The sequence below is a fragment of the Lissotriton helveticus genome, chromosome 10 (genome assembly GCF_964261635.1).
Source record: "Lissotriton helveticus chromosome 10, aLisHel1.1, whole genome shotgun sequence".
NCBI lineage: Eukaryota > Metazoa > Chordata > Amphibia > Caudata > Salamandridae > Lissotriton > Lissotriton helveticus.
The window spans coordinates 360,953,435-360,980,968 of record NC_136071.1 but is presented as its reverse complement, the minus strand read 5'-3'; the positions used below and the strand labels follow the sequence as shown (position 1 = coordinate 360,980,968).

The 27,534-nt window shown below is 43.4% G+C and overlaps 1 protein-coding gene across 2 annotated transcripts in view; it reads left to right on the top strand.

Annotated features, from left to right (window-relative positions):
* The window catches only part of LOC144783971 (uncharacterized), a 254,563-nt gene that overhangs the window by 163,554 nt on the left and 63,475 nt on the right, over window positions 1-27,534 (top strand). For both annotated transcript variants that reach the window (XM_078662697.1, XM_078662696.1), the window contains exons 7-8: window positions 18,069-18,155; window positions 18,605-18,691. In XM_078662697.1, the coding sequence (XP_078518823.1) occupies window positions 18,069-18,155; window positions 18,605-18,691 (174 nt within the window). The remainder of the gene's footprint in view (window positions 1-18,068; window positions 18,156-18,604; window positions 18,692-27,534) is intronic.

Below are 27,534 nucleotides of genomic sequence, written 5' to 3'. Positions count from 1 at the left end.
CCGTTAGATCTTTATTTTTTTCTGGATAGTTCAAAGCTTTTATCTCTTCTTGGCAAAGATTATTGTTCCAATATTGCTTCTTGGACAGTAGGCCATCGATATTATTGTTGACCACTTTTTCAAAGAGTTCTATATTTTTGTTGACTAGACTTAGGTATGGTGTCCAATTTGACTTTGGTTTAAGGCCGGATTTGTTAGAAGATTGTGTATCAGGACATTCTTTGTCTTTAAAGAAATAATGCAGTCTAATCTTTCTAAAGAAACTGGAGATCTCTTTCAAGGCTATATTTATCAACATGAGTGCACATACAAATCCTAAACCTTTCTCTAATACCTTCTTTTCATTTTCGGTAAGAAGTTTCTTGGAAAGGTTAATTATAGCTGCCTTGTTTTCTAATCCCACGTTGCTTGGCTTCTTGTCCTCATATATGGGCGTTTCTGTTGCGGATGATTCCCCCGTCCTCGCCCCCTCCCCCGAATTTGGCTGGTTATTTGGTGGCGATGATCTAAAAAAATAGAGAGGGAGTCTCTGCTTGTACCTGGTGTTTGCTCATTACTCTTATTATTTTCTGCTCCATTCTCATTTTCGGACTCTGTGCTAGTGTATGATGTATCTAAAAAGGTTACTCGCTTCTTGGGATAATTTCTCCTGTGTTGTTGCCAGTTGTTACGGGAAAACGTGTCTTCTCTTGGTTTATCAAAAAAGTCTTTCTGTTTATAGGGGTACACAAATTCCAGATTATAGTTTACCACATCTTTTCTAAATTTGTTGGATTTTTTTATTACATAAGTAGTCCCTATATCCACTAATGTCGTTTTGTATGTCCTCTAATTTTTTGTTGGCGTCATCTAGTACTGCACTATCCTTTAGTTTATTTTCAAGTTCATCTATTTCTTTCTTCTCTATAATTAGAATCTCATTCGCTGTTTCGATGATCAGCAACATCCAATCGCGACTTAACCGGTTCGCAATCAATGTCCAATTCTCAATAAACTTTTCGTGTCTAATAAAGATACCAGGTTCGTTTTTGACCTGAAGACCCCTGGGGATTATCCCCTTCTTGCAGTACTCTAATAGGAAATCAGAATGTAATTCTGTCCTTATGGCCTTTTTTTTATTATTCCATAATTCTTTCCATTTCTCTTCATCTCCATTGGAAGTGGAAACAGAGGAGAAATTTTTTGATGTACCGTTTATTATTTTGTTGAACTGTTCTTCTGAAAATCCATATGTTTTTAATGTGTCCAATATTAATTAGGACAACTTCTTCCTATATTGATAAAGGGTATGATATAATAGATTTTACACTTCCCAGCTGAAAAGCTGTACGTTTGGCCACAAAACAGAGGAAGCTACCCCTATAATTTTGTTTTACAGGGAGGGGGCATATGAAAGACTACAAAAAAGACCTTGTCCCTGTTGTTCCTGTTCTATAATCAATGATTGCTTTAGAAGGCAAAGGTCATCTCTTTTGTATTACATCAAATTAACTGCCATTTGGCAGAAATAGCAGACAAAATAGAACATCACAAAAACTTATCATCACTAGAAATAGTACAATCACTTCAAGGACTTTATATAAAAAAACTTTTATTCATAAAGATCATGAACCTGGGGCCTCCCTGAAGGTTCGAGACCACTTCATCACAGATCAAAATATTTATGAACATACCAGCGAGCAGCGAATGTCTATGAATTTACTAAAAATAGAAATTTAGTTCTCTAAGAATAGTTTCTACTTTAAGCAGAAGATAAGTGTCCCGAAAAATTGTAAAAATATTTTGGGGCTGCTGAAAAATTGCTGTCCGTGAACTGGAGGGGAAATTGTTCATGCTACTTTATTATTAAAGTTGAAGGCCAAATTCAGGGAGTTGGGAACGCCGTGTGCTAGCTTGCTCAAAAGTCGTTATTTCTGCTCTGGTGAGAACATCATATCATTGAGACTGTCGAAAAAGCTGTCAACAGCTTCCTGTGAAAGTTCCACTAACTCGGAAAAAGATGTAACCATGCATTCATGTGCATGATTGTCTTCATTGACGTTTTGATTAGTATTGCTGACAGAAGGTCGTACCTGATCGATGCTGCTTTCATCTTGAACTTCACTACCCCTCAATCGTAGTGGTGAAGTTTCCACGAATGCCGTCATCAGGATTGGCAGCCGTTGAGGGCAGCACAATGCATGAGCCGTTACCGGACCCAACAATGTTTCTGCATCCATTGGCGCATCCGATTGTAGCGTCAGACAGGTGTCCAACACGCATTCTTCTCCGCACAGCATGCACCTTAATACAGGTAAAACACATCGATGCCACATTGGTCGAAATGAAAGAAACCAAGTCATCTTTAGGTCTCTAAGCCGGGATAGTCCCAGGATTTTTGATATCCGGTCCCGGTATCCAATGGCTCGGATTGTTTCTTCCCTTGTCGCAGGTGTTTTGTCTGTGACATGGTTTGCCATAACGAAATATAAGGACCAAGAATAGGATTCCTGCAATTAGTTCCAAAATGAGGGGAAGTCCGCCAAAAATCGAATGGACGAAGTCTGGAAAAATACCCAGTATGGCTTTGAATGGTGTTAATGCCCCTGAAAACACTGTCTTAAATACATTTGAGACTCCACTGGTATCAGAAATATGTAAGATTTCATTCAGGATTTCTGCGAAATGTATGGGGGAATTAGTTGATAACAATGAGTGAATCTCTGCAGTCGTCCTTGCGACTAGGAGATCATACGTTTCTTTTGATGACGTGAGCCTGGTCGGTGTCTGAAGAAGCACTGTTTTCATTCTGCTTAAAGTATCAATTCGAATAGAAGTAATTTTCAAGTTGGGCCATGTCCTTGCCTCCCTGTCTGGAAAGGAGCTGGGGAACAATAAGCGTCCACAGCACATGACCTTCGCAGTCGTACTTATGAGATAAGGAACCCCGGGCAGTAAACTACAACATCTGCGATCCACAATTAGAATGTAACTCCCGTTATAGAGTCTTTTAAAGAATGGTTCTATTTGTGTTGCAGGTGTGCCTAGCTGGTGACATGAAAGGTTATTTGAGTTCCCTTCACAGGCTCCATGCAAACTAATTCCATTACACAGAAGTGTACCGCTTAGTGACATTGCACAATTATTGCCACTAAGAAACACTTTCTGTCCTTTATTACTGACACATGCATGTGAATAGGGCAAGTTCCATGTTGACTTAATGTACCCTTTTCCCAATTTTTCGTACATGCCAGCCTGTATATATTTTTGGCAGTATTGAAACCTGAAAGTAGATATTGGAATATTAATTATCCCATGTATTATCCATTCAATGACAGGTCGTTCTGACATTGTCAATGGTAATCTCTCGAGTTTCTCAATGCTCAGGATTGTATAATCAGCACCCTTCTGTGCCATACTGATTTGTTTATCAGTAAGGTTAAAGATATTGAATAGTGACGTTGTGATGATCAAACGCCAAGGCATATAGCCTGAACGCAGATTTTGTAACGTCCAGCCAAGCTGTATAATAGAACGCAATTGAGACTGACCGTGTTGTAAGTCTTGCGATATTATGTCGATTGCTGAAGACACAATGCTGTCCAATGAAAAGATTCTGGAGGACAGAGTCATTAACCCATTGTCCACTACAGAAAGTGATTTTTCCAAATTAATACGGTCAATTTCCCGTATACTTTCTGCTGTCTCAATTTGAGTTATCTTCCAGGCCTCGTTGTAAGCTGCATATATAGAGGCTGCTATGAAGCGTTTTTGACGCTGTTTGCGCGGTCCCATAATGAAATCACGCAAGTCAGCACCATCAGTAAGTAAAGTTAGGTGTTGTTTAATTTCTGTCAGTGTGGAAGTTTGTAGCCATTGAAGGCAGAGTTTGCCCACACTGTAGATGGTAATTATCCCTGGGTGTTGTCTTTGGGAATATCTAGGGTCTGGCCTGGTCAATTTGAACCCCTGTGTTTTGTTCAGGAATCTGTCTTGACAGTTATTAGTATCTGTGGGCCAGATTAACCATTGTTTCCAATCAGGATGTGTTCTGTTTTGGTTTAATACATAGTTTACGTCTATCTCTTCATCTGTAGAGCTATTGCTGCTCATTGTTGGCTTTGGAATAGACGGTTTGTTTAAGTCTTTGATTTTGATTTTGGCTAAGCCAAGACAGGTAGTTTGTTGAATAGTGTCATTCAAAAATACAATTTGTTCCGGGATCATGCAGGCTCTAAACAATGATTCTATACCTTGTACTTGCCATTCTTTTGTACCCCAAACACTTTTTACTTCAACATTTTTGTCCCAATAATCAAAACCAAATGTATTCATTTGTTCAAAAAACGAGTCCGAATATATCAATTTCGTGTTTGTAAGCATGGTTTTTGTTCCTGTCTTATTTGACAATTTGAAATAAAATGTTTCAGCATTACTTGTGTTGAACCCTGAAAAATATGAATATTTGTCATAAAAGGTTCTTGAGCTTCCTTTTGGAGGAGTTGCACAATGTTCCCATTGATTATAATTTAAAACATTTCTAGGTTGTGCCGATTTATGTAGAAAATGGTTACCATAGTGGTTGTAACAGTACATACTATCAAAATTAGATGAACCCTGCAAATAATCATGTTTGGTAAATTTAGCAGACATCACTAGGTCAGACATCATATCATTAATACTTTCAAAGTCCCAATCATCAGCAAATGAACTTGGTTTTACAAAGTCATTCAACGAGATCTTGATTTGGTGTGGATATTTCAGGATTTCCACCGGACCATAAATTTCATAGTCAGTATTGTCCCATGCTACCCCACCCGGTATAGGATTGGCTGTGAAGTTGACTGAAGAAAGTTCTCTTTTCTCGACGTGTGAAGACGTGTGTGGCTTGAGGATCAAGTTGATTTTCTGACTTGCTGTGTCCATTTTAGCATATTTTCCCTCAACGAAGCGTCCCAAGCATAGTACCATGATGAGCCAAAGTATGAGGATAAATACACCAAAGGCCACCCAAAATTCAATCCATGGAGAAATCAGATAGGTTTCTTTCAGTTGTTTCAAAAGTTCCTTAGCTTTATCTTTAAAGGTTTTTGTTGATGGCTGTGTCTTTGATTCACTGAGGTCTTCAGAGGAATCATCGAAGTTTATGAAGTAGCCGGACGCTGTTCTGTCAATTGTTCCAATTGCTTCAGGATTACTGTTTCTTGCAACTTCAGCATATTCATTTGTTACTTCATTGTAGGTTGGTGTGTCTCTATTAAATGTTTTTATTTGGGTTTTTAGAGGTCTGAGTTCCAATGCATTGTTGCATAGTCCTTGTTGTTGTTCTGTAGGCGTTTCGAATGTGATTAGCCTCTTAGTTAGGACCTCTGTATTTGTAGCAAACCTTGGTGTTCTACTACTTATCGGGAGTCCACTTGGCCTACTGTTTGTTATCGGCCACATGATTGTGGTTTTACCAGGTCGATGGATACAACTCAGTTCTCCTTTTTACCAGCAAGTGGCGGTAGTACTACTGATCTTGTCCCGTTGATAGACAAGACAGGAACTGCTTTTCTGTAAGCAGGCCCAAATTCCAAGCCCAAATTCCTTCTTTACCGCGATCTTTTCTCTGACTAGATCCCCAACTTTTGGAATCCAGGCAGGTCTTGCTGGGACAGGTGGTGTTTCTTCAGTGGTTGTTGGCTGCTGTTTCAACTTTATGTTGCTCAGGTCTTTTCTTGTTTCGTTTAAGTCCAGCAAAATAGCCAAACGATCTTTGATATAAAAGCTTTTTTCTTTCACCACTGAAATCTGACTGTCAAGATTTAAGACCATCATCCTAGTCCCGAACAATAATTCGTACGGACTGAATCCCTTCAGAGAATTTCTTGGCAGGTTGTTTAGACTACGTTGGACACTTATTAGATGTTTGACCCACCCAGCTCCCGAACCTAATACCTTCGCTGTTATAGATTGCTTTATGTCACGGTTTTTTCTTTCTACAATTCCGTTACCCTCAGGATGAAATGGACAAGAATACCGCAATGCAATGCCCATGCTGGTCATGGTCTCCTTATAAGCTCTAGAGCTAAAAGCAGTACCCTGGTCAGAATGCAGCATGCCAATTGCGTATGTGCCGATAAAGACTCGCAAATCTTTTATAACAGTTCTGGCGTCAGCCGATCTCTGGTGCCACATCCATATGAATCTCGTGCATGAATCCACTGCAACCAAGATATATTTATAGTTACCATCCCTTTGTAAGGGACCACAGTGGTCCAGGTAAACACAGGCTAATGGTTTATCCGAGATTAGAAGGGGCGTCTGCGCTGGTCGTCTCACTGTTGATACTTTCATTTTTTGACATATTTCACATTCTAGAACATAGTTCCGTGTTTGTCTTCTCATTTGTGGCCACCAGTATCTCTGTTTTAATAACGACACTGTGGCTGAGACGCCAGCATGTACAGAAGCAAGCCCTTCGTGTGCCGCTATGATTAGTCCTAACCTATGTTCCATGTTTGGAATTGCCCTATCCCCCACTCCAGGGATTCGAGCAAACGGAACATTGTTTGCATCAGTTATGTATGAGTACTTCACTGGAAAGCCTTTCGGGAGTGTTTCTATCGAATCTTTTTCTGTAGCGCTGACAGCTTGTAATATATCGCTGTCTATTTTTGTTTTTGAACGTGTGATGGCAGCTACGGAAGCCGTTTGCACAGCTGCCTTCGCGGCCTCATCAGCCAATGAATTCCCTGCAACGTGAACGCCATCACGTTGATGACTCAGTGTATGTATCACGTGAGTCTTTGGTAGTTCTTTCTGTAAAAGAACTACTTGTTCCCAGAGCATTTTATGCTTGATTGTGCCTCCTTTTGCATCCTTAAAACCATTCTGAAGCCAGATCTGCAAGTATTCATTGTAAGACTGAACGCAATAATACGAATCGCACACTATGAGTGTGGGGAATTCTCGATCGGTATTTTCAAGCGCCATCTTGAATGCCAGTAGTTCAGCTCGCTGAGCTGTACAATCTCCTAGAGATTGTGTTTTAGTGATAGCTGGTTTAAATTTCCCTTCGTGCCAGCGACCTTTAACAATCGCGCACGCAGCACTGTAAGCTTGTTTACCCCCCACTGCGGGTTGTGCTGATCCGTCTGTATATATTATACAGCCGTAATGTTCTAGAAGCAGAATTTCGGTCGGCGGAGGACATTCGAATTCGTATTGGAGAAATTCTTGTGTTTTTAAGTTGGGATCAAATTCATATACCACGTCTGTTGCAGCAAGAGAATTAGCCCACTGTATCCACCTTGGATGTAGTGCTTTAGCATTCGGAATGCTTGCCTTTGTTACCGCCTCTAGGGCTGGTATCGGTGTCACGATTATTATTCGTTTACCTTGTGCCAGGGCTCGTTCTTTTGCTATAGCTGTCTGTGTTGCAGTAAGAATTTTTTCCGTTGGGCTAAATTTCATTTCAGCTTTAGTGTACAAGTGTGATTTGAATGCAATCGGTACCTTTTCTCCCTCATTAGAGGTCAGGTATGTGAATCCGCATCTTCCTGGGATGACTCGAATCACAAGATTGCGTGTGTTATCACGTGTTTCTAATTTTGTTTTAATTAACATGTCTGTTTGTAAGGATCTCAGAATTTCTGTGTGTATCTGAGTCCAATTGGTTCTTTTAAAATCTGGTTTTATTAGATCATAAAGGGGTTTGACCCTTTCTGCGTAATTTGCAATGTATGTTCTTCCGAAATTTAGGAAGCCTAGAATTGACTGTAGGTTTTTTAGTGTTCTAGGTGCTTGGAGTACGGCACATTTCTCTAGGAAATTGTCAGCCAGGCTTTTGCCTTCACTTGATAATTCATATCCTAAGAACAGGACTGTTAGATGGGCAATTCTAGATTTTTTAAAGTTGAATTTGTAACCCTCTGCTGCGAACCCAAGTATTATGGTGTTCACTCTCTTCAAGTGAGTATCCAAGTCATCATCTGTTAGGTATATGTCGTCGACATAAGATAATGCTTCGTCATCATAGGTTTGTAGTAACTCTGTTACTCTCGCTGAGAATAATCCTGGGCTGTTCTTGTACCCCTGGGGTAACCGACAGAATTGTTTTTGAGCGCCATTTATTGAGAACGCGGACACGTATCTGCTCTCTGGTGCTATATTCTGACAAAAGAATCCATTAGAGATGTCTAATGTTGTTTTGTATTTTTTGCGCACTATGTTATTCATTAGTGCAGCACTATGCGAGTTTTGCACTGCAAAAGTTTTGCAACATGAGTTAAGGTGTCTGTAATCCAAAACTAGACGATATGAGTTGTCTGGTTTGGAGACAGGAAACAAAGGGTTGTTCATTTGTGAGGTGCAAGTTTCAATCACCCCCTGGTATTCAAGTTGATCTAGGATCTCTTTTACCTGTTTTTTAGCTTCTTGCTTAATTGGGTACTGTCTCTGTGCAGTAGGTTGTGATTTTAACTGGATTTTGTGAGGAGGAGAGTCCTCATCCCATCCTACATGATTTTTATATAAAGCAGGAGCTTGAGCTACTGCCCATTTTCTAGCAAGTGTGTATTTTTTATGAATTGGAATATTATTTGAGAAGGCAGGCATAATTATTTCTTCGCCATGTGGGCACTCCCTGACAAACTCTGGTGGCCAGTCTTTTTCAGCTAGAAGGATGTCATAGCCCTTGGAGAGATTATCCCAAAATAGGCCCCTTATTTTTCTTGTCATCCCCTTCTATACGTAAAGTTATTTCATATATTTTGTGAGGTTTGCTAACTCTGGTGTCTGCAGTTTCCACTTGAAGGTATTCATTCGTGTCCACTGTCTCCAGATGAATCATAAGGACTTTGCGAGCTATGCTCACTTCTGCTGCGCTGTCTAGCATTGTCTGAGCCCATTCTCCGTTTTTCAGTTGTGTCCTCAGTATTCTCGGCATTGTTGATTACTTTAATACTGGCTACCTTCTTTTTTGGAAATTGTAATTTCTTATTTAGATGAGCAGGTTCCTTGTCTTTGGACTTGACGTGCTCTTCCCTGTGTTCTGATCGTCCTCTTCTTTCCGATTTCTGCAAGGAAATCTGAAAAGATTGAGAGGGACGTGTATCAATTTCTTGATATCTATCAGGCTTCTTTATATTATCCCTATTTCTAAGATTGTATTTTTTCCCAGAGGGCTCACTTTGGGGAGACCTGCGTCCTTGGTTCGGAGATCTTTCTCTCCGCCGAGGAGACCTTCCTCTGGACTGGAATTTCTTTTCTTTAAAATTGGATTGTTTGTTTCCATCCCAGCTCTTTTTTTGTGTTGTTAAATTATTTTTAAAAAATACTTTTTCAGGACTTTCAATCAGTTGGGGTTTTACTGGTATTCCACCTAAACTATCTCTACCTAGTTCCTCATAGGATTTTTCTATAATTCTGGCAATTTCAGCTGGTTGGTCTGCTATATCTGTCTCTTTTAACCTTTGGCGGATCGCCACGTTTGCTGCTTCTCCCTTTATGTTGGCTAATAGTATTGCCGAGACCTGCTTGAAGTCTTTTAGTAATTTCATACCGAGAGTTAAAGCGGGTTCTGGACCGTATTCATCTTGAATTTGTTTTAGCACATCTGGTATTACCGAGATGGATGGAACACCATGCGTTTTTGTGTAAATGGAAGAAAAGACTGTACCCCAAGTGTCACAGTCCTCCACGTGTGGTGCGATTCCCATTGGAAGACAGATAGTCAGAATCCTGTGTTTTTCTAACGGGGTGGTGTCTGGAAACACCGCCTCTATTTGGGTGATTTTTTGTGCTAACCAGAATGGTATTTGTTCCCGTTTAGCTGGTACTTTACCTAGGCAGGACTGTATGTTCTGTGGTGTAATTTTATTTGTTTTCCCCTGATGAGGGGTCAGCTGTGGAATTTTAATTGCTGGTTGGATTGTTGAAGTCCGCATTACATATTGGACTAATTGTCTATGTACTTTTATTAATTGTTTTAGTTGTATTAAAAGATCTGCTGCAGACATTCTTTCGATGTCTGGATGTGGTGTGTATCCGGCTAGGACCGGCCATGTTGCTCCTGGTCTACCTAATGGACCGAGCCTGGTGATGTGATTATTATGTTTTAGGGCGCCATTAAACAAGAGCAGGTGCTCTTGGAATTTAAGTGGTACTTCCACCTCCTCGAAAGGAGTGTACTCATTAGGAGGTTCCTCTGTTTTGTAATAGTGGAAGTGCTTTGTTACAGCGTTTGCTGCTGGAAAGTGTATCCATGAATAGAACACCTCTGTCTGCCGATATTCGTGTGCCTCTATTACGAATATGACTGTGCCACCTCTAGGTGTCAGTCCATTTTCTATAAGTTTTAAAGTTACAGATTTTCTTATATTGACCGGGATGAGTATTATCTCCGGGTCTGCTTCTTGCATAGTATTATCAGCTGCTACGAGTTCAGCTGCTATTCTAGCTGTCTCTCTTTCTCCTTCACTGTCTGACATTGTACTGTCCAGAAGGTTATTCCGTTTGTTTGCAGATCAGGTTTCTTATGTTAACAAAGATTAGATGCACAATATTTTGGAACAGTGTATCCTTCAACGTTGATTGAACCAAGAACCATACATAGGAGTTTCCTCCTGCGAGGTTTGGCGGATATTACCTTTCACCCACTCCAGACGTCTTTGGAGTATTATGGAAAAAAGGGGTCTGAGTGAAAAAGCACGACTGAGTTACTCTAATGTCTTGCGTTAGTTTTATCGCCTTTCCAAACGTTTGGGCGCCATGTAGTGTAGTTCCTATTATCCCAATAGGCTCTGCGCATTGGAATAATACCTTCAATAGTATAGGCCTAGACCAGACGTTAACTAGGTCTTCTATTGTCGATATTAGACTTAAAGTTTTGGGTTTGCCAGCTAGCTCAGAGTTCACTAGAAACTTTCTCGAATAGGCAAGGAGGAGTTGAACCTCCCTGGATAGACAAGAAGGGATTTAGTTTCTGACAACCATAGAACATGACAACTTTGCTCTCCCCTAATCAAGAGTGTATCTCTAGAGTCGTGTGAAAACAAAAGACAACTTATTTTACTCAGTCAGTACGTGCATTCTTAGTTTCACCAGATTGTAGAGAAAAGGAAGAGACGGGCGTGTTCAAATAAAAGATGTTATTTATTGATCAGTCTCTTTTCTCGTACAAGAGAAATGGATCGATATTATCGCAATACTTATGGTTAAGTAAAGTGCATACAATAAAAGCAGAAGTATAAAATAATACTGTAAAAACATTTATATGGTTTCTAAGCCATATGGTGGTTTAAAATGGATAAAATAGATACATACATATATACATTTGACTAATCGTACTCAACTGGTGCTTCTAACTACGCCTACCCCAGTGTACCTGACCTAAGCCTAATACGTGGGCGGGAATAGAAAGTAGCAGTTTAAGTTAAGTTTGTTTTGCCAAGTGACTGACTCAAGAATTCTCTGCAAGGGGTTATTCAGTTCTGTACCTGAGATCTGGGATGGTTGAGGGATGGTATCTCTCGTCTTTGGTCTCGATATTCCAGGCTGCCTGCAAGGGCTGCTTGGAAGCGCCGGAGCTGGATTTCTCGGCAGGAGAAAGCAGCGTCTCGTTCTCAGCGCGTCAGGAAGGCGGGGCAGCGCCAGCGGGGTCCGCTCTGTGCTAGGCTCCTTCGGCAAGTCTCGCTGCTCCGATCTCGTCACCACCGCGTGTGTTTGCTTAAGGCAATATCGGTAATATTTATACCTGTAAGGTGCACAGATTGACTTAAGGATGGACATAGATACGTCAATAAGGATGTCATACGAACTGGTCGTTAGCACATTCTTTTACTGAAGTTCTCGGTGAAATCAAAACAATGGCCGCAGGGATTTTCCCAGGTTGTCATAGGTTTGATTTGTTTTGAGAACGCCGTATGCCTTATCAGGGGCTGGAGGAATATTGCTTGCCTAATTAGATGGCAAGCGTTATGACCTAATCAGATAACGCGTTCCTGTGCCGTGGTGTGGCTTAATCAGATAACGGTTTCTGCATCATGGGATGGCTGCTAGTTAATTTGTTAACCAGAATAGGGTCAGGAACAGGGGGATCGATACAGAACCTATAGGAATACATCACATCTCTTTTTTAGATCATCGCCACCAAAATACCAGCCAAATTCGGGGGAGGGGGCGAGGACGGGGGAATCATCCGCAACAGAAACGCCCATATATGAGGACAAGAAGCCAAGCAATGTGGGATTAGAAAACAAGTCAGCTATAATTAACCTTTCCAAGAAACTTCTTACCAAAAATGAAAAGAAGGTATTAGAGAAAGGTTTAGGATTTGCTATGTGCACTCATGTTGATAAATTTAGCCTCAAAAGAGATCTCCAGAGTTTCTTTAGAAAGATTAGACTGCATTATTTCTTTAAAGACAAAGAATGTCCTGATACACAATCTTCTAACAAATCCGGCCTTAAACCAAAGTCAAATTGCACACCATCCCTAAGTCTAGTCAACAAAAATATAGACCTCTTTGAAAAAGTGGTCAACAATAATATCGATGGCCAACTGTCCAAGAAGCAATATTGGAACAATAATCTTAGCCAAGAAGAGATAAAAGCCTTGAACGGTCTAGAAAAAAATAAAGATCTAACGGTCAAACCTGGCGATAAGGGTGGTAGTATTATTATAATGGACACAGAAGACTATAACAACAGGATGCTCCTCTTGCTTAATAATACTCTACATTACTGTAAATCAAATAGATCAGAATGGAATGATGTAATCAAAAAAATTGGCAGTTTGTTAGATTTTGCTAAAGAAGATAACGTCATATGTAATGATGAATTTAATTTTCTTAAGAACTTGAGTCCGAGAATCCCGGCAATTTATGGCTTGCCTAAAGTGCATAAAGATCTGTATAATCCCCCAATGAGACCAATAGTTTCTAGCATGGACTCAGCCACAGAACCACTAAGTAAGTATGTGGACACATTTTTACAACCCTTGGTAGTTTGCCAAAAGGCATATGTCAAAGATACAACCGATATCATCAATAAAATTGAATACCTTCCTTATGACAAGAACACCCAATGGCTTGTGACCTTAGACATAGAGGCCCTCTACACAAACATCCCCCAGGACGATACCATCGAGATGTTAGAGGGCCTCTTGAGTGTAGATGAATTAGATCTCTCTTCTCACTTTAAATTCATATTGGATTGTGTGGAGATCATATTAAAAAATAACATATTTTTGTTTAGGTCCGACTACCACAGACAGGTCAAAGGTACCAGCATGTGAGCCACCTGTGCTCCCAGCTTGGCCTGTCTGTATGTAGCGGCCTTTGAAGACAAACATGTCTTTAACATTGCGGCACCTTTCTACGAGAACATCTCGTGTTGGTCCCGTTATATCTACGACGTTTTCTTCCTATGGACAGGGACCATTGAGGAACTAAATGACTTTATAAACTGGCTGAACCTTGGAGATGCCAACTTGAAATTTACTTTTAATTATGCCAAAGACAGTGTAGATTTTTTAGATATTAAAATTAAACACACAGATGGAAAATTAACAGTGGAATTGTATACAAAACCGGCTGATCGTAATACCATGCGGCACTATAAAAGTAATCATCCCAACAGTCAAAAGAATAATATCCCCTTCGGTCAGTATTTAAGGATACGCCGAAATTGTACAGACATCAAAGACTTTAATCAACACGCGGATGTTCTAACAAATAAATTACAGAGCAAAGGCTATCCAAGAAAATTAAGAAGACAAGCCTACAAAAGAGCAAAATACTACAACAGAGACTCTTTATTCATGCAAAACCAGAAAATAAAAGAAACAGTGAAAAACAACTTATGTTTGTAACTAACTTCAGTAGTGCTAGTAATCAAGTAAAGAATATAATTAATTGAAACTGGCAACTTTTAAATGAAAAGAAAAATGAAATACTAGCTAAACCAATGTTCAGTTTCAGACGTAATAAAACCATTAGGAACAGACTGGTACATACTCACAGAGAAGACCAAGGACAAAGACAAACAACTATTCATAATGCTCCACTCCCAGTAGGCAATTTCCCCTGCTGTAGTTGCAAAAATTGCAATAATTTGGTGAAAGGAGAGGTGGTCACATATAACGAGGTAACACACAAAATAAAGCGTTTCATCAATTGTAGATCTAAGGACGCCATCTACTTAATTATATGTCCCTGTAACAAGGGTTATATAGGTGAAACCTCGCGTGAACTTAAAACAAGAATAACAGAACACAAGTCAGCAATAAGAACGAAAAAACTGACCGCACCACTAGTTGAACATTGGATTTCTGAGAACCATACTATAGATGATCTCAAATGGTGCGGAATCGAAATTATGGAACACAGTATACGAGGTGGTAATAGCCTTGTCAAAAATGAAAAAACTTTAACAATTTTATATGTCCCTTTTTAATACCTATAAAAGTGGGCTCAACAATAAAGAGGAATGGGAGAGATTAATCTAATGAAAAATAACAATTAAAATAGCTGTAAAAAACAATCCCATTCCCATATAGGAAGCATTAGTTTTAAATTCATGTTTACGGTACAGAGGAGATATGTTGAACCTAACAATACAATGCACATGCACTGCTGGAATAGGAGGGGCCAGAAATATGCCAGAGTATATCCTCGGTAAACCAATGCCACAAAGAAGACTAAAGAGTAAGACGACATCTTTATGTAGTAGCAGACGACACATAACTGATGCCCAAGATCTAATTAGGGCTTATAGAAATTAACAACGTAATATAATGGGTATTGCCAGAAGAGTAGTGGTAAGAGTGCATTAGAACATACAGGGCGCAAAATAAGAGACATGTCTATTCTGTGTTTATCCCAATATGGTTGACCATCGACAAGTGTGTAGTCATTTATTGCACATAATGTATTGTATAAGACTAACTTTATAATCGTACCATTTGTATAATTTGTAACTAAATGGAAGTATTACCTAGAATGATGATCGATAAAGTTTGAACATTTCCTATTTGTAATTGAATGAATCTTTATTGATATATGTTCGTATTCGAGAATAAAAAGAGTGCTGTTCGAAAATATATTTATGATGCAAGTACGCGTGTTAAATACAATGTCAATATCTTTTTATATTAAAAAAAGTCTTTATTTGTTACTTAGTAACAATTCTTGATGTTAGGATACATCCTACTCTCGATGCATGCAGAAAGACTGTCTACCTTATCCAAGATGGCGGCACCTAAAGATAGGACTATTTTGTGAATAACATCGGCAAACACATAGAAATCCTAATATATGCATAATGACGATTTAGGAAATTAGGAAATAACAAAACCTTTTTAAACAAGAAATAACTCAGTATAAGCAGAATAATAATAAAAGAAGCGCTATATGTATTACTACTTCCGGGTTAATTGTCAAGATTGACCCAATAAATGCGACGCACGGACGGAAGACGTTTTTTTACAAGACTTCCGGATTCTACGTTGGAGCAGGGAGGCCGCTAAAAAATGAGGAGGTACGTAATTATATATCAGAGTGGAACCAGAGTAATTATAGAACCATCCACTCGAGAATACATAGAGTATTCGGTTTCTAAAATAATATTACGAGATGGGGTTATTTTATACCGTAGCTATGTTCACTTGCCATATAAATCGATATGAGTGAAATGACCCGTATTGCGAAAAGATTGTGGAGCTCGGTATAGAAGTGAGTCATGTCTCCCGAGACAGACAGTTTTAGACTGCACAAATATCGCGACGCTAATTACAGCTGTATTTTTTAAAATAGAATTGTGTCCGATATAATACTATTTGTTATCGAATATAACGATGGGTATTAGTAATATCATAAACAAGAACATGAATCTTAATGATGAATTAGTGACAATGATAAACTTAGAGGCACTGTATGTCGTGAGAATTAAATTCTGAACTCCCGCCATTATTTTTTTCGATTTCAAAGTCTAAATTGATGAATAGACTCCTTTTCAATCGGAAAAAGGACACTACAACTGGATATATATTAAAGTGGTAAGCGTGCTGCAAATAATGATACTTAAGTAATAAAATCTTCCTAATAAGTTAATCAGATAGACAGGTACTTTATATTCTTCTTAATGTTTAGATCTGATCTGAAGGACCATCCATAAATTATAATACGGTGGCTCCAACGTAATCCAAGGAGCGAGGTCATAGAAAACAAGGTAATACCTGAATAGCGGGCTATCTAGACATGTAATAACGAAATCAGAATGTAGATAGTTCTTAAATTTATGTATCTGTTCTTTCAGCCCTTCATTTATAAGGTTTACCTTCTGCAAATACGAAGGGAGGTGACTAATTGGAGTACATCAAGGACTATGAAATTAACAAAACATAGCCTACTGGATTGAATTAGGTACGAACACAAGTGTCTATTAACAAAAAGTAATTTAAAAATAGGGTAAAACCATTTAAATACCGTAGAAAGATAATGTATTACTACCCATAGAATACTAACAGAAAATTATGGGTATGTTTAAAATTGACTTAAGGTCCATGGGCGAGGATATAAATCATATCCGAATTGGCAGATAACAAAATAGGGTCCGTTATTAATACTTGTAAGCTAAAAGAATTGTTTTTCACTTCTAGATTGTTATAAAGAAATTGTAAAGTCCTGATGAAGGTGGAAATGAATGCACACCGAAACGCTGCGGCGACTGTTTTTAAGATATTTTATTAAAAATTGTAACAATGGATTTGTTGTATTAACTGTACCCGAGTATTTTTAATTGTGCATCATATTGTAACCATTAGGGAGGCCCTAGGTTCATGATCTTTATGAATACAAGTTTTTTTTATATAAAGTCCTTGAAGTGATTGTACTATTTCTAGTGATTATAAGTTTTTGTGGTGTTCTATTTTGTCTGCTATTTCTGCCCAAATGGCAGGTAATTTGATGTAATACAAAAGAGGTGACCTTTGCCTTCTAAAGCAATCATTGATTGTAGAACAGAAACAACAGGGACAAGGTCTTTTTTGTAGTCTTTCATATACCCCCTCCCTGTAAAACAAAATTATAGGGGTAGCTTCCTCTGTTTTGTGGCACTTTCTAAAAGTTTCATTTTCAAACACACAATTTTCAAGCCACCTGCTCCAATGATAACCTATGGGAGAGATAGTCCTTTCGGTAGTAAAAAAACGAAATACACAGTATTTGACTATCAGAAGATGTAAAACACACCAGTAGATGTCCTACGTTTCACATACACTGCACCCTGTCAATGGGGGGGGGGTCCCTTGGACCTACGTTAGGGGTGCCTTACATGTAAGAAAGGGGAAGGTTAAGGCCTGGCAAGTCGGTGCACTTGCCTGGTCGACATGTCAGTTTACAATATGCCAAATATGGATCACCAACATAATCACAATTTACACAGAGAGCACTTTCATTTTGGTACTGATCAGTGGTGGGAAAGTGCCAGCATCTAAACCAGCAAAACAAAATCCAGCACACAGTCAAAAATACAGGAGGTAGAGGCAAAAGGACTGGGGAAACCACACCAAGGATGCTAGATCTAACAGTTGTCATATTTGCACCTATGCCTTTAGAATTTAAAAATAAAAGCATATGTGCCACAACAGCCTGAACTAGCCGCGTCTGACCTACGGAAATGACCATTGTAGAGCTCACATTGTCACACACTTCACCATGAGTAACTGCTTTCTGCACTATGGTTTGAAAATGTTCATGTCTGGCAAGATAGCTAGTACAATTGTTGTTTTAAACCCCTGTTCATTCCTCTGTCTGTCATTCTGCATTTGTAAAGGCTTAATTAAATTCGGAAGTTCACTTGACAAAGGAAAGGCAAGGAAATGAACAGGGTGTCATGAACTATTTATAATGTCATAGAGTTAAGATTACACTTCTGCTAGGAATATCAATATATGAAATCATCGAACACATCTTGTGCTTTTTTTCTACACAATTGTCCACTTTCTTGTTCACAAATGTCCAGTTTTGAATATTACATGAGCAGAAATACTAATAAATAATTATTGACTGAATAAAAAGTAAAAACTTGTTTTGTTATGCATAGGTTATCCAAACAAACCTCATATTTTCGTTAAAAGTGAAGAGGCAGATCAGTCAATCAGTAACCAGATTTCTGAAGTCAGCAGTGCAAGTGAGTAAAGAAGAAGAGAATGCTTAGAGTTTAACTGTAATGTTTCACTGGCTTAAGGAGGTGATTATAGATTTCTCGTTTGGGATCAATCTAAGCCAGCTCCCTAGTGCCATTAGTTATTCTCAGAGTGACTTGTGAAGAATCTCAGGAACAATCAAACAATCACATGCATGGCCTTTTCATCGTCACTGATTTTAACGTGTGCATACTTATATGAAGGTTTTGCAGGATTAGAGCGGGAGAAGGTAAAATGTATATTTTCCCACTGTTTCTATAAACTTTGGCATGTGTGGGTAAACTCAAACCCATGCCTTTTAACAAAACAGTTCACTATTTTCTAGTTGTATACTTTGATTGGTGTTTATAGATATCCGTAGACAAACAAAATATCTGTCTACAATAATTTTTGAATTTGACATTCCGTTGATCTTGTTTTTTATTTTATGCAGGATATCCAATCGTTAAACCTCTAGTCTTCATAAAGAGTGAAGAGGAGGAGCAGATGATCAGTCATCACCTACTTGGATTCAACACATGTGAGTAAGAACAGGCAAAAGTTTTGACTTCAGTAGTCGCATTATACTTATCAGGTAGGCAGAAGTGGTATTTTATAACTCTTGTAGACTCAAGAGGCTGGTATCTGAGTGGTGCCTGAAGAATATCTGGAAAAGGCCTGCCTCACCTGCTCTAACCTTTCTCAAGTAGTGAATAGTTTGGTGCAGTCCCTGGTGTATTCATGAATGGTGTTTGTAATTGAGGAAGTTTAAAATGTTGGAGGCAGAACAGCTAAGGTGACAAAAAGCACAAGTTTTCAGTTGCTGCATGGTAGAAGTGGGGACCTCTGCAATTACATGGTTGTTGCTCTCAAGCTAAAATTCAGTTTGGCCCTTACTTTACCTGTGAATCAGATGATAGCTCTATCAGCCTCATGTGCCAGTAGTTGGCAATTGTCACAAGACGTCAGCAACACATGAAGTTCACACTGCTTCAAATAAAATGTGTTAGTACTGGATGGTGGCAATGCCTGGCCAGGCATACCACAGGAACAGTGCGTGACAGGGAATAACCATCGCAGTGTTTCTTCAGGCACATAGCCATCCTTGACCCTTGTACCATGGACTGGTATAATAGGGGGAAAACAGTCATGTGTCAGCCTCCTAGTTGTTCAGCTGGACTTCAACGTTTTCCTCACTTGTCCTCTTGTCTTTCTTTTACATCTGCCTTCGATCTCAACTTTTCAGTCCATTCCTCTTCATACTCTCCACTCTCTTTCTCCTTATCTCACTCAGGCCAGCATCTTATCTCCACCCTTGGTAATGTGAAGATTCAAATGAAATTGTGTTTTCTTCTCCTTCTTACTTAATGAAGGTGTTTCTAGTTCTGCTTAAACGGCGTAAGAATTGAAGCCAACTGAAGGATTTCACTCCTAACTCCTTCAGCCCTGTGGTTAAGATAGGTATATTACACAATTAGCCCGTGAGCGCTCTTGGCCTGTCTAGTTTGCATGATGAATAATGTCCGATTGCAACTTAAATACCATGGGGCAACGTCTTTTGAACACAAACGTATTGTGCTGTTGTCTGTTTTGTAGAGAATTGTCTCACGCATTCCCTTTTCCATCATTAGTGTCTGTGGGTGTGCCAACAAAAAAGCAAGTTTGCCCTATAAACAGTTATCCAGTCACCCAAGCAATATCAAATACTTCAAAAGGAAGTAAAGTAAAAAACATAGGATTGAGTTTGGATCCAAACATAGAGCTCCAGCAAATGTGAGACATGAAAAGTAAAGCTATAACTGTTTCGGAGTAACATAAAAAGTAACTGAATAAGGACATTTGTTTTATTCCCCAAAAATGTGTTGCAGTGTGCTCATCTGTCACCTACTAGTTTCTAAGTCCTCATGCTTCACTGATTATATTCTTAATTCAATTTTTAACCTAAAAAGGACTTCTCTCAGGTACAGGAAACATTCACATCTGAAAGAAACAGGTTAGTATTAGATTCCTTACCTTAGAATATCCCCAGGCGTCAGTCTGGATCCGGAAACTTTTGCGTAGCAGTACCCCTGCGCGTCGGTAGGCGTCGTCTGCAGGCGTCCCCTGCGGCTCCGCGTCGTCGGCGTCGTGCGCCGTGATGACGTCGCTGGAGTATATAGACGCCGCCTCCGCGCGCTGACGTCAGTTCTTCTTTTTTCCGCGCCAGTTAGCGCAGATCCGAAGAGCAGTACTCCGGTCTTTTGACCAAGTTTTTTGTTGAATAAATCTTCTACGGTGCCGGTAGGATGCCCGGTTTCAAGAGTTGCGACAATTGCGACCGCATGATGTCGGTCACCGACCACCATCGACTCTGCCTCCGGTGTCTGGGCGCGGACCACGACGTGGAGTCCTGCGTCGACTGTCGGGCCTTGACTGGTAAAGCTAGGCGGGAGCGGTCCCGCAAGCTTCTCGAGCTCCGAGTGTCGGCCCCGCGTCGAGAGCGGTCCCGGTCCGGTCGGAGGTCGAGGGAGCGGTCAAGGGAACGATCGCGGAGCCGCCATGAGCGCTCCGGGAGTCGCCACCATTCCTCCGGTTCGTCAGGTAAGCGTAAGAAGTCGGGGCGTCGTCATCGCACCCCCGACGCCCGCGTGATGCGGCCGGGGGTTCGGGTGGCCCCACCCCCGCGGCCCCGCGTGGGTCGCCGACGCCGTCTGCCCCATACCCGTCGGTCCCTGGGGAAGGCGCGTCACGCGAGGAGATTGAGGCATTCCTCATGGCTATGAGGGCGAGGTCTCCTCCGGCGGGGCCTACGGCGCCTGCGGGGCCGTCGGTCCCGTCTGGGGGCCCGAGCGGTTCGGGTGCTCCTGCCTCGACGCCGCCGGTGGCTCCGGCCCCGGCGCCGCTGGGCCCCTCAGGTTCGTCGCCGGCTGGTCTACCGGCCTCTCCGGCGTCGGTTCCTTTGGGCCAACCCGTGGTGCCGCCTCCGCGCGGCGCAGTGACTCCGCCGTCGGTTCCGGCCGGCGTCGGGTCCCCGGCGCCGGCGCCGCGCGGCGCCACCCCCATTCCCCCTCTGACTCCTGACGCGGAGTCGGACCGGCGTCGTCCGACGCCGGATCCGGCGCCGATGGGGCCCATTGACCCCGAAGTCTATATCGTCGACCCAGACTACGGCGATGAGGACGAGTATGGAGAGGGTTGGGAGGGGTCTGAGGACCCTTTATCCCGTGCCTGCCAGTATGATGTGGACTGGGTAGGTGACTTGGGTGATGCCAGTGGTCTGGACGAGTCACCCAACACTGGGTTTGTCTCGCCGACCCCTGTGGCGTCTGAGGCGGGGGCTGCCTATTCGGTGGTCCTGCTGAGGGCTGCCAAGACCTTGGGCCTTGAGCTCCCCGTCGCTAAGGTCAAACCAAACATTCTGACCGAAGTGTTTAAACCGCAGTCATGCCCTCAGGAGCCTCTGCTGCCGTTTAATGAGGCTCTGACGGATGTCCTTTTGGGCACCTGGTCTAGGCCCGCTTCCGGTGCACCGGTTGACCGGAACGTTGCCAGGCGTCACCGTCCGTGTTCGGACGACCCTGCCTTCCTCTCCACCCATCCCTCCCCGGAGAGTCTGGTGATCCAGGCCTCCACTTCGCAGTCCGCATTTCCATCGGCCCCGCCCGATCGGGAATCAAAGCGGTATGACCAATTTGGGAAAAAGGTCTTTTCCTCTTTGAGCGCTGGACTGCGGTCTTGTAATACCGCATGCCTCTTGGGCCGCTACACCCACTCCCTGTGGGATACGGTCGCGGAGTGTTTGCCGCAATGCCCGCAGGAAGTGCGGGACAAGCTCAACCAGGCCTTGGTTGAGGGCCGGGATGCGGCGAGGTACTCGATCCGGTGTGGTCTTGACACGACCGACTCGCTGGGACGGGCTATGTCCACGACTGTGGCGATTCGGCGCCATGCTTGGCTGAGATCTGCCAACTTCTCACCGGACGTCCAGAATGCCCTCATGGACATGCCATTTGATGGCAGTCGCCTGTTTGGTGACAAGGCGGACCACGCGCTGGAGCGCTTCAAGGACTCCAGGGTCACGGCCAAGTCCTTGGGTCTTTCGACCCAGCGCCAGCAGACGGGTTCGTTTCGCCCCTTTCGTGGCCAAGGAAGGGGCGGTCCCACACGTGCTGCCAGCCACGCGCCGCAGAACGCTCCCCAGCGCGGTGGCGGACGTGGATTCCGCCGTGGTGGCGGTAGAGGGCCCCCTCCCCCCGCTGCAGCCTCCAAGTCTTCCTAGTCCGAGCTTTCGGGCTCACGTGACGCCAGTGGGTGGCAGGGTTCGCCATCACCACTCCCGCTGGCGCGCGATTACATCGGACAGGTGGGTGCTGCAGCTCGTCCGAAGGGGCTACTCCCTCCCCTTCGAGTCCACTCCTCCAGCCATGCCACCGCAGAACCACCGTGTGTCGGGGGACCACTTGACACTTCTGCAGGAGGAAGTTACGGCCCTCTTGGCCAAGGGGGCCATCGAGCGCGTTCCTGGGCCAGAAGTAGGGTGTGGTTGCTACTCCCACTACTTTCTGGTGCCCAAGAAGGACAAAGGAGGCCTGCGTCCTATCTTGGACCTACGGAACGTCAACGGCTTCCTCCGGAAGGAGAAGTTCAAGATGTTGACTTTGGCTCAGGTCTTGGCTGCTCTAGACCCACAAGACTGGATGGTAGCGTTGGACTTGCAGGATGCGTATTTTCACATCCCCGTCCTGCCGGCCCACCGGCGTTACCTGCGGTTCACGGTAGGCCACGAGCACTTTCAGTTTATCGTGCTCCCATTCGGCCTTACCAGCGCCCCACGGGTGTTCACGAAAGTGATGGCGGTGGTCGCAGCTCATCTGCGCCGGTTAGGGGTTTCAGTCTTCCCCTACCTCGACGACTGGTTGTTGAAGGCGGGCTCGCCCCAGACAGTCGTCCACCACCTCCAGATGACGGCAGACCTCCTGCACGAGCTGGGGTTTTCCATCAACGTGCCGAAATCACACCTGTGTCCCTCTCAAAAGCTCCTTTTCATCGGAGCGGTTCTCGACTCGGCGCAGTTTCGGGTTTATCCTCCGGAAAAGCGGGTCCGGGATATTCAGGCTCTGATTCCCATCTTTCAGCCGTTATCCCGGGTTTCGGTCAGGTTGACGCTGCGGCTTCTGGGGCTGATGGCCTCCTGCATCCTTCTGGTGCATCACGCCAGATGGCGGATGCGGGCTCTGCAGTGGGACCTGAAGTTTCAGTGGGCCCAGCATCAGGGCAACCTGTCCGACCATGTCCTGATCTCGGAGGGCACTGCGAGACAGTTGCAGTGGTGGCTTACGGACCGCGATTGGGTCAGAGGCAGATCCCTCTCCCTTCCCCAACCGGAGCACGTAGTTGTGACGGACGCGTCCCTCCAGGGCTGGGGAGGCCACTTGGGAGAGGCAGAGATCAGAGGCATCTGGTCTCCGGCGGAGTCCCGGCTCCATATCAACATGTTGGAGCTGCGGGCGATTCGCCTAGCACTGAAGGCATTCCTCCCCTTTGTCAACGGGAGTGTAGTGCAGGTGTTCACGGACAACACCACCGCCATGTGGTACTGCAACAAACAGGGCGGTCTGGGGTCGTGGACCCTTTGCCAGGAGGCTCTGCGTCTCTGGCAATGGCTGGAACGTCAGGGCGTGACTCTGACGGTTCAACACCTGGCAGGTTCTCTGAACGCCAGGGCGGACGAACTCAGCCGTCGGTGCTCGGTGGATCACGAATGGCGTCTGAACTCGGACGTGGCGAGAGGCCTCTTTCAGCAATGGGGAGATCCTTGGTTAGATCTATTCGCCACAGAAGAGAACGCGCAATGTCATCAGTTCTGCGCGTTGGAGTTTCCAAGACGGCACTCGCTCGGCGACGCCTTTCGGCGCGAGTGGAGTTGCGGTCTGTTGTACGCCTTTCCGCCTATACCACTTCTGCCCAGAGTGCTGAAGAAGATCAGGCGCGACCGGGCCCAAGTTATCCTTGTGGCTCCGGACTGGGCTCGAAGATACTGGTATCCCGAGCTACTCAGCATGACAGTCGGTCCCTCGATCCGCCTGCCCCTTCAGGAGGACCTTCTGTCGCAGCAGCAGGGGACGGTCCTCCACCCGAACCTGTCCAGTCTCCACCTCCATGCTTGGAGATTGAGCGGCGACAGTTGAGGCCATTTGACTTGCCTCCTGAAGTCTGTGATGTAATTCTGGCAGCCAGGCGTCCCTCCACAAAGTCGGTATACGCCTGCCGGTGGAACAGATTTGTGGCATGGTGCACAGCAAAGGCTGTGGATCCCCTTTCTGCCCCTCTGTCTGAGGTTCTCCTCTTCCTTCTTTCCCTTGCCCAGCAGGGCTCTGCTCTGGGCACTATCAAGGGCTATCTTTCTGCCCTTTCCGCCTTCTTGAGGCTACCTGATCAGCCATCTTTATTCAAGTCCCCTATTGTGTTAAGATTCTTAAAGGGCATCACGCACATGTATCCACCTGCTCCGTTCGTGATGCCTCAGTGGGACTTGAACCTGGTTCTGACATTCCTGATGTGTGCTCCCTTTGAGCCCCTTCATTCCTGTCCTCTCCGTCTTCTCACTTTAAAGACGGCCTTCCTGGTTGCCATCACCTCTGCCAGGAGAGTGAGTGAGCTCCAGGCTCTTTCTGTTAAACCTCCTTTCCTGTCTGTTCATCCTGACAAGGTGGTTCTTCGGACTAGACCTTCTTTCCTGCCCAAGGTAGTCTCTGCTTTTCACATTGGGCAGTCCATCACCTTGCCCTCCTTCTTCCCGCCTCCGCATCCTTCAAAGGATGAAGAGCGGCTCCATCGTCTGGACCCAAAACGTGCGCTTTCATTTTACATGGATCGCACACGCCAGTTCCGGGTGGATGACCAACTGTTTGTTGGCTACGTGGGTGAGAAGAAGGGAAGGGCGGTACAGAAACGAACCATCTCTCGGTGGGTCGTCCTGTGCATCAAAGCATGCTACTCTTTGGCTCGGAAGGAGCCTCCTGTTGGGCTGAGGGCCCATTCCACTCGGGCTACGGCGGCTTCTACTGCCCTGGGCCGGGGAGTCCCCTTGCAGGACATTTGCCAGGCGGCTACGTGGGCCTCGCTGCACACCTTTGCGAGGCACTACTGCCTGGACAGTCAAGTCCGGAGGGACGGCTTTTTTGGCCGTTCGGTCCTCCAGGACTTTCTGGTGTAGGTTGTATTGGTTCGCAGACCCACCTCCGGGGTTGGTATTGCTGGGGTATCTATTCTAAGGTAAGGAATCTAATACTAACCTGTTTCTTTCAGATGAACAAGTTACTTACCTTCGGTAACGATATATCTGTAAGAAACAGTAGTTAGTATTAGATTCCTTACCGCCCCGCCCATCCTCCCCGTTCTGCGAACTGATACCTAGGGTTAAGGACATCCCTTTCAGGGCCCTAGTTTCAAATGGCACCAGTGTTAGTTCTCACATGGCTCTGCGTGTTCTGGCGCGGAAAAGCTGTGTGCAAAGAACTGACGTCAGCGCGCGGAGGCGGCGTCTATATACTCCAGCGACGTCATCACGGCGCACGACGCCGACGACGCGGAGCCGCAGGGGACGCCTGCAGATGACGCCTACCGACGCGCAGGGGTACTGCTACGCAAAAGTTTCCGGATCCAGACTGACGCCTGGGGATATTCTAAGGTAAGGAATCTAATACTAACTACTGTTTCTTACAGATATATCGTTACCGAAGGTAAGTAACTTGTTCATCACCTAGAGTGATCATCACATAGTCAGCCTCAACCTGCTTATCAAACGGGCACCCAACATAAATTTGCTTATTAAGCTATGGGGTATTTTTTTTTGCTCTGTACACCTTTAATAGTGTGGAAAAATGTCTATTCCCTGTATTGGAATACAGTCTCAATAGAGCACCGGCGTGAAGGTCTGATTTGATTTTTAGGTGATTAATTTGTTTGAGGTTTTTCAGGTTCTTTGAAAAGATCCTACCTAAGTATGTATATTCCTCAACCTCTTCTATGTATTCTTCTCCCAGCTTCCATCGGTACTTTACTTTCTTTTTCTTAGTGGTGAATGCGACCACTTTTGTTTTGTTTAGATTGGGTAGTAAAAAGTTGTCTTTCGAATATTTGTGTAAGCTATCAAGAAGGCATTGTAATCCAAAGGGCGTTAAATCCAACATGACTATGTCATCGGCATATAATAAAGCATGTATGCTTTGTGTGGCGATCTTAGGGGGCAAGCTAGAGCTTTGTTGCAAATAAAGTGGAAGATCATTAAGATACAGAGAAAATAAAATCGGTGCTAAGAGACATCCTTGTTTGAGGCCGTTGAACATGCTAATTGTATTGGTCAAACCTTTTTCTCTCCCCATCTGGACTTGGCACCATGTGTTGTTGTGGAGATTGACAACAACCCTTAGTAGTTGTTCGGGGATACCCAGCCTCCTCAATTTATTCCACAGTGTTGGTCTATCCACCCGGTCAAAAGCTGTTGAGTAATCAATGAAGGCTGCATATATTGGTTGAGACCTACCTACTGTGTATTTGTCTAATATAGACTGAAGAGTTGCTATGTTGTCTATCACAGAGTGGTTGGGTCTAAATCCTGCTTGGAACATTGGTATGAGACCCTGCGAGAATGCCCATGATTTTAAACGATCTAATACTTCTGCAGCAAAAATTTTCCCAGACGCATCCATCAAAGCTATTTGCCGATAATTGCTGGCTGTATTTTTGTTCCCTTTTTTATATATTGGAATAATTATACTACCCAGCCAGGATTTCGGCATTTCTCCGGTTTCGAAGATGTAGTTAAAAAGAGGAGAAAACAGCAGGCTCCATTCCTTGGGGTAAATTTGAAGGGCCTTGATGGGTATTTGGTCGGGTCCGGAAGCAGCCGTGCTTCTTGCTTTTCTAATGTGGTTTGCGATAGAGTTTGAGGTGGTCTTAATGGTTTTAGTATTGTTCCATTCCAGTATGAAATCGGAAATCTGCCCTGAAAGGTTGGGTAAGTTGGGTTTATATAAATCATGTAGATATATTTCCCAGTCCTTTGGTGAGACTGGAATAGCATCGAGTTTCTTTTTGGATCCAGTCATATTAGCTATTAAAGACCAGTATTTTCGTTGGTTATGATCTCTAGCGGCTATTTGGATATCTACCCAGTTACGGTCATGCAGTATTTTTTTCTGCTTATTTTTTACTCTTTGTCTTTGGTTTTTAAGTCGATTAATTTCTGCCTGTGTTGTTATTGAAGGATTCAGATATTGCGCTCGAATGAGTTGATTGAGTTTTTTTGCAGCCGGAAAATTCCGATTTTTATTTTTATTGTTATTACTTGTTATACTTTTCCCAAGTTTGGTTTGTTGTATTTTGTTCAGAAGTGCGTTTTTA